Source organism: Carlito syrichta, unplaced genomic scaffold (genome assembly GCF_000164805.1).
Source record: "Carlito syrichta isolate Samal-C Ts95f unplaced genomic scaffold, Tarsius_syrichta-2.0.1 Scaffold304626, whole genome shotgun sequence".
Classification (NCBI taxonomy): domain Eukaryota; kingdom Metazoa; phylum Chordata; class Mammalia; order Primates; family Tarsiidae; genus Carlito; species Carlito syrichta.
Window position 1 is genome coordinate 56,943 of NW_007248722.1, and position 10,168 is coordinate 67,110.

The 10,168-nt window shown below is 52.2% G+C and overlaps 1 protein-coding gene across 1 annotated transcript in view; it reads left to right on the forward strand.

Moving 5' to 3' along the window:
• Window positions 1–10,168, forward strand: part of PECAM1 (platelet and endothelial cell adhesion molecule 1) — a 66,179-nt gene that overhangs the window by 4,698 nt on the left and 51,313 nt on the right. The window contains exon 5 of the mRNA XM_021713591.1: window positions 777–861. Coding sequence (XP_021569266.1) covers window positions 777–861 — 85 coding nt within the window. The remainder of the gene's footprint in view (window positions 1–776; window positions 862–10,168) is intronic.

Here is a 10,168-nt window from a genome sequence, read left to right on the forward strand (position 1 = left end):
GGGGGAGGCTGAGACCTGGGCACATCCTCGTCTCGCCCTCAGGAAGGTGCCCTGGAGTCTGGGAGGTCCAGCGAGAGGCCCCTGCTGGGTCCGTCCTGCTCAGCAGCTGTGTGGCCTTGGGACACCACTTGACCTCTCTAAGCCGGACTCACCTCCTCCGTGAAAGAGGACTGAGACCAGTGAGGGGGGAGGGCCCCACGTGCAGAGTGCCAGCACAGTGTTGGCTGCAGCCATGCTCAGTCAAGGGCAGCTGGACAGGCACGTGTCCACCTCATGGGTGTCCAACTCGCCCGGGACTCCCATCTCACTTGCGCGGCCATTCTGGTGTCTGTGGCCTGGCAGCGCCATAGGCCGCAGGCCCATTCAACACTGCTCCTCTCCTCCTGTGGCCCCATGAAGACACTCTTGGGCACCGGGTGAGGATTCCGCTGAAAGGCCAGGCATGGTAGCGCCTGGAATCCCAGCACTTTGGGAGGCCAAGGAGGGAGGCTCACTTGAGCCCCAGAGGTCGAGCCTGCGGCACTCCAGCCTGAGTGACAGAATGAGGCCCTGTCTCTAAAAAAATCAATAAATGAAAAATAAAAATAGAGGAAAACCTTGTGGGCCCACACACGAAGCCCCCCAAGCAGCACACGTGGACGGCGTGTCGTCAGCACGGGAAGCAGAAGGGCTGCCCTTTCTAGAACCCTGGCTGCCAGAGTCCCTACAGAAGGATGCCAAGTCACGTGGGGCGCCGTCTCTTCCCAGGTGGACGCGGCTGTCCCCTCTGCCTGCAGCTGCTGCTGCTGTTCCCGGGGCTCCTGGTGGTGTTGCTCATCCTTCTCGTCCTGGCCTGGTGGACACAGCGCTCCTGCCCAGGAGGTGGGCCCAGGTGGCCTCCTGGGGGGTGGGCAGAGAGTGGGTGGGTGAAGGAGACGAGGACATAAGCTGATAAGGTCCTTATGTCCTAAAACCCACAAGCTTGACGAGGTCCTCGTGTTCCTGGCCTGGCTCCAACAAGAGCTTGACCAGTACTTCCTTCTTTGACGTTTGCACCGGAGAGTGTTGATTTACTAGAAATCAGCTGGTGTGACCTCTAGTCTGCGTAGTCTGGATGTGGCCTGGTTTGATCATAACTTTACTTACTAGAGTTTTTTTAAAAACACAAACGTTAGTGGTTTTACTTTAAATCATTAACAACATGAACGTTAGTGCTATGGTAATCTTGCTGAGAAAGTCACGAGCATTAACCTTTTTCCTGTTGTTGCTAGCATTAAGATATTTCCTCTGAGGTGAGTGGATTGCCTGAGCCTGCGGGTTCGAGACCCGCCTGGGCAACTTGGTGAGACCTCATCTCTACAATAAAATAAAAAATTAGCTGGGCGGGGTAGTGTGCACCTGTAGTTCCAGCTTCTTGGAAGGCTGAGGTGGAAGGATCGCTGGAGCCCAGCAGGTCAAGGCTGCAGTGGCCAGGAGCGGCCAATGCACTCCAGTCTGGGTGACAGAGTGAGACTCCAACTCAAAAAGAAATTTCCTGTTTATGTAGTTTGGCCCTATATAAGGGACATGCTGGGAGAATAAAATCGCTCTCACCTATTGAGGTGAGAGACCTCCCAATCCTGCTGTTCTTTGTCTTTCTTTCTCATTCCCTCCTCAGGCCCCGCTCTCTGGAGGCTGGAACTCCGCAGGTGGGTGCAGGGGGTCTCAAAATTGGGGAGGGGGAGACAGGGGAATGCAGCCCACCAGGACTCCCCCCTCAGTGCCCCTGGGGGTAGAAGTTGCCACTCAGTAGGTGCAGGCACCACAGGAGCAGCAGCCTCCGAGGCTGTCTCTGCTGCTTGCCCTCTTGGGCGTGTACTTCTCTTTGCTAATAAGGCTACTCACTTGTGCAACTTTGCCCATTTGCACATTTTTTCCAAACTCGAACATAAGAACCTGGTTGTCAGCATCAAGCCACCATCCCATGCTGGGAGCTGCAGCCCATTGCCATGTAGCTGATTTTGGGAGCTCGTCCGGGATCCTTGACAAGTGAGATCTTGTCAAGCATCGGTGAGTCTGAGTCTGCACCTACAGGCTGGGGCATTATGCTCCGTTCTCACCACTGTCTAGCCAACTGTCAGCCTTCCCGATTGCACGGCCTCATGGCTGCTGCCACACACTACCTTTTCTCTAGCAAAGAGGTTGGAGTGAGAACTGCCTGTGTTGCAGCTGCCTGGCAGGGCCCCGGATGCTTGTGTTTTGTGTCTGTCTTGGGTTCTCCCCACTAACCTTCTGAGGTACCTGCAGCCACCTCCTCTCAGCTTCAGACTCGCTGTTTCCCCTGGCTGAGACTGTTTTGGCTCACCTTGCTGTGCAGCTTGCAGAGGCAGTGGGGCTTCTGGTCCATACTGAGTGGGATTGGGGTCTTGGTGCTATCCTTGATAGGAGACTTGTGAGAGTGGTGAGGGCCTCCCCTGTGCTGTGCAGTGCCTGAAAGCCTTGAGGTTGGGAGGCTTTCTTCCAGATGTATCTAATCTGACTGTATCTGACCTTTAGTCAACTCCCACCCTGACTTTCCTGTGACTTATTGGTGTCTCTTTCTGCCATGTCTCGATTGTCACACTGGCTGTCATGGCCTCTGTGTCCGATTGCTGCTGCCCTGAGGGGCCTTACTGCTGTCTCTGCCAAAGGAATAAACAGTGAGTCCCATTTCTCAATCCCTTCCTTTATTCTAGCCCTCACTGTCTTATATGTGTCCTTGAACATCAACCTAATAGCAGACCTCCTGCCAAAAGCTCAAGGCATAATCTTCCATTCCGGGGTAAAGGCTACGTCTTCTCGGCATTCCTCCAACCACTGCTACGATAGTGGGTGAAGCTGTCTGTGGGCTTGACCCAGCCAGCCCTGTCCCAGACCAGTCTCCCAGTTTCATCTTGTTGGTTTTGTTCATGTGATTCTTGTGAGTTACAACAACTAGATAATAAGAGTGTGTGGCAGAAGGACTGATCATGGGTGGGCAAGGATCTATAAGGCTTTGGTGCATGTCCAGTCATGACCCTGTATCCCCACATGGAACAGGCCTGACAGGAACTCATGGGCACTGTGTGTCCCTCCAGTGAACTCGGGAATTTCCCCTGGTCCTAGCTGCAGCTGAAACCCAGGTAAATTCGGGCTGTGGAGCTGCAGATGCTGGTGCTGAATACAGGGCTGAGGACACCTGGCAAGCAAGGCAGACAAGCAGTCAGTGCTGGGGACGCTGGCGACTCCTGCTCTTTGGGGCACCATGCACCAGGGACAAGTCCCTCCCTCCTCCAACCACAGGGAGCCGGTTGTGCCCTCACGCGGCCTGGGCTAAATGCCGCTCCCTTCCTTCTTCTCTTCTTTTCCAGGCATGGAAACCGGCTCATCTGTTCCATGAACACTCCACAAGGTTGTATATTCAAGTGCTGGTCACACTGCCACATAACCTTCAAGAGAAACAGCTCCGTTTTCCTTCGCAATATGGCCTGGCCACAATACAAGCTAGGGGGTGGGGAAACTTAAAAAGTTGATGGGAGCGTGAACTATAGTGCCATCTTACAAATGGGTCTCTTTCGCAAGAGACAGAGTGGCACATGGATCCCCATGTGGAAACCGTCATGGCTTGGTACCAAAACCCAGATACAGGACTCAACCTGCCCCTCTGCCCGTGTGTTGCCTAAAGAGCAGGCTGAGCTTGGTGTCCTGGATGCCCTGCTCCTGATGAGAGAAGAGGAAGGAACTGGTCGGGCAGATCATTAGGGCGGGTCCCCGGCGGAGCTTCCTCAAACCCGGAGTGGTCTGGCATCTGAAGGACCAAGCTATAGGTTCCCGACGGAGGCCACGGACCCAGAGGGAGAACTCCCGCTCCTCTTGCTGTGCTTCCCCCGATTGGTCCTTTGTGCTACTGTGGCTCTTTCGGATCAGTGCGTCTGCAAGCCCACCTGCCAACCCGTCAGCACGCACTTCCCCATCTTGAGCTCATAAATACCCTCGAACTCAGCCACATCGCCGGCAATCCACTTTCAGGTTCCCTCTTGCAGCCTAGAGCTTTCCTGTTGCTTAATAAACTCTGACTTTCTCTCTCTTTGGTGTCCACACTCCTTGCTCTTCTTGGTCATGAGACAAGAACCTGGAATTTGTGGAACTAAAGGAGTTGTCTGAACTAAAAGAGCTGCTCAAACTAAAGGGGCTGTAACATTAAGAGCTGTAACATTTCCAGGCTGGGTGCGGTGGCTCACACCTGTCATCGCAGCACTTTGGTAGGCCTAGGCGAGAGGATTGCCTGAGGCTATGGGTTTGAGACCAGCTCGGGCAACTTGGCAAGACCTCCTTTCTACAATAAATCAAAGCAAGAAACAAAAAAACAAACTAGCTGGTCATGGTGGCGCATGCCTGTGGTTCCAGCTAATTGGAAGGCTAAGGCAGAAGGATCACCTGAGCCCAGCAAGTCAAGGCTGCAGTGGCTGTGATCGTGCCACTGCACTCCAGTCTGGGCAACAGAGCGAGACTCCAACTCAAAAAGAAAAAAAAAAAACATTTTCTGGGGAATCCCCACAAGAATCCGGAACTTGCTGAACTTGCTGAACTAAAAAAGTTGTAAGGCCGCAACATTCATGCCCCGGCCCAGGTGCTGGGTTAGCAGGAGCCATAGCCACACGGACTCCAAGGGACTCAGCCTCATCACTTCAAATCTCCCAGGAAGTCCTGTGGCGACCTCTCCTGCTCCCCTGGGTCCTCCTCCTGCTTGTCAGGAACCTAAGCGTCAGTTGCCAGGTGTCCACCCTTCTTGGACTAGCCCTGCTGGTACTCACAGTGGCGTGCTTACCAGCCTCCCGCAGGACATCTGTCCCCTCTCCTTGAAGTGCCAGTTGGGGAAGGGGAGACTCCCGGGGCATGTCCTTTTCTCCACGAGTGATCTAGGACTATGCAGGAAGAAGTCTAGCAGGTTCTCTGAAAACCCTAAGTTTGTTAATAAGTTTGCAAAGTTAACTTTGTCATTCGACCTTATTTTGAAGAATATCCAAGTCGAGCCTGTCAATTATAACACAATCAGGGAAATCACTCAGGAAGACGACGAGAACCTGGCTCTGTTCCAGGCCAGGCTGGTGGAGGCCCTAAAGACATAAACAAAAGTGGGCGGATGCTCAGTCAGGATGCTCAGGATGGGCAGATGGCTCTAAATGCCCTTTTTTTTTTTGAGTTGGAGTCTCACTCTGTCACCCAGACTGGAGTGCAGTGGCCGCTCCCGGCCACCGAAGCCTGGACCTGCTGGGCTCCGGCGATCCTTCCGCTCAGCCTTCCAAGTAGCTGGAACTACAGGTGCGTGCTACCATGCCCAGCTAATTTTTTGATTTATTGTAGAGATGAGGTCTCGCTGCCCAGGCGGGTCTCAAACCCACGGGCTCAGGCAATCCACTCACCTCAGCCTCCCAAAGCGCGGGTTTACAGGCTGAGCCACTGAGCCTGGCTTAGCATCTCTTAAAAACTATACAACAGTCCCAAGCTGTTGCTGTCATGCACTGCAAATATCAAAGAAACCACAAAGTCAGCAGAGGAAGCCGTCTGGTTGACACCACTGCCAGGAAGGGAGCAGAATCAGCTACTTCCCAAACGGGGGGGACCCTAGACAGTGCTTCTAAGTGCCTCCATGGCAGTTAAACTCCAAGGAGTGAACATTTGAATACATATATCCAGAATAAAACCCTTCTCTGAGTCTTTGCAGGATGTCAAAGAAGACAGTTCTCAGAATCCTCAACCTGCAATCACAGACCAAGAGTACACTGGGAGCCCATCAAACTGAAGTTCCTCTTTGAAAGAAAGCCCCACCCCCAGAACTGCCAAAGGGAGGTAAAAGTGGTGACCCTTGTCTCACCATTGGGTCACTCCTACTGTTCATGCTTGGGCTATTATACATGCTTGTGCTTTTTATTTGGGTATGATTGAAGCTTACTTGCAACCCTCCAAGGATGCGTATCAGTAATTGCTTTATTGTCAAAAATAAAGCCAACATTTCTTTGCTTTCTGTGGTTAGCAATTTCAGCCATCCCAAACCACTAACGAGTTACTAACTGCATATTCTTCCAAAATTCCCATCTCTACCCTTAACCTTACCCAAACACCCTGGGGACCCCCTAACATTCCTCTGGAAGTAAGTTTATCCAATTCAACAAAAGTTCCTTAGGTGCAAACACTTATGGCTTTACACTTCACAAACAAAATTCTGAAATTCTGTTAGACTATTTCAAGGTTAATTCAAATTATGAATTTAAAAGGGTTATCTATAAAAAGAAGGTAAAAGAGCTGGGTGTGGTGGCTCCCACCTGCCATCTCAGCACTTCGGGAGGCAGAGGTGAGAGGATTGCCTGAGCCCAAGGGTTCAAGCCTAGTCTGGACAACTTGGCGAGACCTCGTAGAGACAATAAATCAATAAAATTTAGTCAGGTGCGGGGGTGCACGCCTGTGGTTCCAGCTACTTGGAAGACTGAGGCAGAAGGATCACCTGAGCCCAGCCGGTCGCGGCTGCAATGGCTGTAAGTGTGCCACTGCACTTCAGTCTGGGTGACAAAGTGGCACTCCAACTAAAAAGAAAAAGAAAAAGAAAAAGAGCACCACTAAAAGGAAAAAGGATGTCAAGAAAGTTCCAAACATGAAGATGTATTTTTTGGTAGGGAAGGATATATAGAAAAGAGAATAATTTCGTATAGGAAAGAATCTTGTAGAGTGAATTTTTGTCCCAAAATAAAAGAACTGAACATTTAAGAAAGAGGGAACGGTGGGACACAACCGAAAAGTTCAAGCATGTTGTAAATGGTACAAGTAAGTCATAAGTGGTGTGTGTAAGGTCTGTAAAAAGGAATATATAAAGAAAGTCTATAAATAATCAAATTTGCCAAAGGAGATTATTTAGTTATGTTTTTAACTCAACATTCACATCATTAACAGTCGAGCCAGGCCGGACTTGGTGGCTCAGCCTGTCATCCCAGCACTTTGGGGGGCTGAGGCAAAAGGATTACCTGAGCCCGTGGGTTCAAGACCCACCCGGCCAACTTGCCGAGGCTTCGTTTCTACAATAAATCAAAAATTAGCCGGGCATGGTGGCATGCACCTGTAGTTCCAGTTACTTGGAAGGCTGAGGCAGAAGGATCGCTGGAGCCCAGCAGGTCGAGGCTGTGGTGGCCTGGGTGACAGAGTGAGACTCCAACTCAAAAAAAAAAAAAAAATAGTTGAGCCAGTCCCATCTTCCTCGGAACTCTAGCTGCTATCGAAATGGTGGCCCCATGGATAGAATGTGGCCTCCATAAGCATACTCTACATGCCCTACTAAAACTTTAGAAACAGTTGTCTATGAACATGGAACAACAATTGATAAGCTTGCAGTTTGTCTAAATTCATTAGCTAGTGCAGTCATGTGAAAATAAACTGGCTTTAGATCATATTTTGGATTTAGAGGAGGGTTTGTGCAGTTATTGATGCCACATGTGCCTTTGGGATAAATGTTACAGGAGAAGTAGAGACAGGCCTACAAAAGGTGTAGAGTCAAGCCTCTTGGTTACACGAATACAATGAAGGAGCCAATTCCACAGAACTCTGGGCATCACCTGAAAACACGGGGCTTTCGTCTCTTGGTTCCTTGCTCTGCTAGGACCTCTAGTAGTTGCTTGTAGTTTTCAGACCTCACCTCTTTAACTTTTATCTTCTAGACTCCTGGAATCCCATCTCCAAATGATGTCGCAACAGGGATTTCACCCTGTCCTTTCAGAAAAGTCAGCCCTCACCTGCCCACTTGATCAAACGGCCATCAGATTCCACACCTGCAGATCCGACCAAACAGCTGTGGAACTCTGTGCCTGTAGCCCTAATCTAGAACAGCAAGAAGGTTTGGACCTGACGGGCAGGGCCAGTGCCCACTCTCAGCATGAAGCAGCTACAAGAGAACTGACCTCCATCCCGTGACTCCCCGAAAAGATATTAGGGACCAGACTTCTTGAGAGTGGACTGATAGAGTCGGCAGGTGAGACTAGGAACTTGAGGGCTGTAGGAAAGTTTCAGACCTTTGGATGTCTGCAGCAGCAGGTGCAAAACTACATATGTGAGCAAGGCAGCCTAGTAGGAAGCCTCACATCCACCTAACTGCTACACTCCCCCAGACACACCGGCAGCACAGTGACCCGTTCGTCTCTCCAGGATGGTGGGAGCTGACCACCCAGGCAGGAACTGGCTAAGAGACCCTGGAGCGTGCACATCAGTAGCCAGCGTTGACCATGACCTACTTTTGCCTTCACTATAATACCATTAGCATACAGTGGCCTAGGGGAGCCTCCCACTCCCCCGTCCATGACAGCTCCGGTGTGGGTGTGGCCCTGCAAGGCCGGAAACTCGCACCGCCCAACATGCGGGAGGAGTCATGGTAAGCCAGCCCCAAGACCACCCATTTCTGGGTAAAGGCCCCCCGGGACTCAACCCTCAGTGCCCCTGGGGCAGAAGCTGTGGCTCAACAGGAGGGGCAGAAGCTGCGGGTGCAGAGGCCGCTTCTGCCCTCTCCCCTTGGGCGTGGACTCCTCTTTGCCAATCAAGCGACTCGTCTTTGTGTGTCTGTTGGTGAATTCTTTCCACACTTGAGCACAAGGACCCGGCCATCGACATCGACCCTCGGTCCCACATGGGAGCTGCACTCCGTCTCCTGCTGATGGGGAGAAAGGGGGGATGCAGGAGACATGGGGGAGGAGGGGACTCTGGATGGGGGATGGGAAGATGGGGAGCAGCCCTCCTCTGTCCACGGACTCTGGCTGCCTCTGCCTGTTGTCTGCTGTGCACAGGAGGAGCTCAGCTGTGCACGTTACTATTTCTGAACAGGAAGCCCTTGCTCTTCCTTGCGTTATCCCCGTGGAGGCTATACTTGGCCATGACTTTGAGAACTTGGGTTCTTTCTCTGAGTCGGGGTCTCACTCTGCCGCCCAGGCTGGAGTGCAGTGGCGCCGTGATAGCTCACTGCGGCCTCCAACTCCTGGGCTCAGGCGATCCTCCCGCCTCAGCCTCCTGAGTAACTGGAACTACAGATGGGCACCACCACGCCCGGATAACTTTTTTATCTTTTGTAGAGGCGAGGTCTCACTATGTTGCCCAGGCTGGTTTTGAACTCCTGGGCTCAAGCCATCCTCCCACCTTGGCCTCCCAAAATGCTGGGATTACAAGTATGAGCCACTGTGCCTGGCCAAGAACTAGTGCCTTGAAGCTCAAGTGTGAGACCGGGCAAGCGTGCCCTTGGCACCCGGTCCTGCACACGGCATGGATGGTCCCAAATTCCCACCCCGCCAGCGCAAGCCCTATGGTGTTCACCATCCTCACTGGACCTGGCGGAGGGAAGCTCAGTGCGTGGAGACAGACAAGCACTCGTTCCTCCCTTATGTGGCGGAAAACTCGCCCGTGTCCATAGAAGCTGCAGTCACTGTTTCACTCTTCACATCTTGTGTCAGGGTTTGAGTAGCCTCTTCACCTGGCACACACGTTGGGGAATGTCAAGACTCCCAGGAAAGGCTGGGCACGTGGCTCACACCAGCGCTTTGGGAGGCCGAGGTGGCAGGATCTTTGGAGGTCAGGAGTTCAAGACGAGCCAGGGCAACATAGTGAGACCTCGTCTCTACAAAAAACAAAACAAAACATAAATTACCCAGGTGTGATGGCGCATGCCTGTATTCCCAGCTACTCGTGAGGCTGAGTTGGGAGGATCGCTGAACCCAGGAGGTCGAGGCTGTAGTGAGCCATGATTGTGCCCCTGCACTCCAGCCTGGATGACAGAGTGAGACCCTGACTCAAAAAATGAAAAATAGGCCGGGCTCGGTGGCTCAGCCTGTAATCCCAGCGTTTTGGGAGGTCGAGGTGAGCGGATTGCCTGAACCCGCAGGTTCGAGACCCGCCCGGCAACTTGGCGAGACCTCATCTCTGCAATAAATCAAAAAATCAGCCGGGCGTGGTAGTGCATGCCTGCAATTCTGGCTACTCAGAAAGCTGAGGTGGATCGCCGGAGCCCAGCAGGTTGAGGCTGTGGTGGCCGGGAGTGGCCACTGCACTCCAGTCTCACCCCTCCTATTGAGTTTTCCGCTACTGCCACTCACTTTCTTACAGCAGTATAACTGCACAAGTTCAGCTCATGAGTGAGATCATATGGACCTCTGTTCTTTGTTTCTGTGAT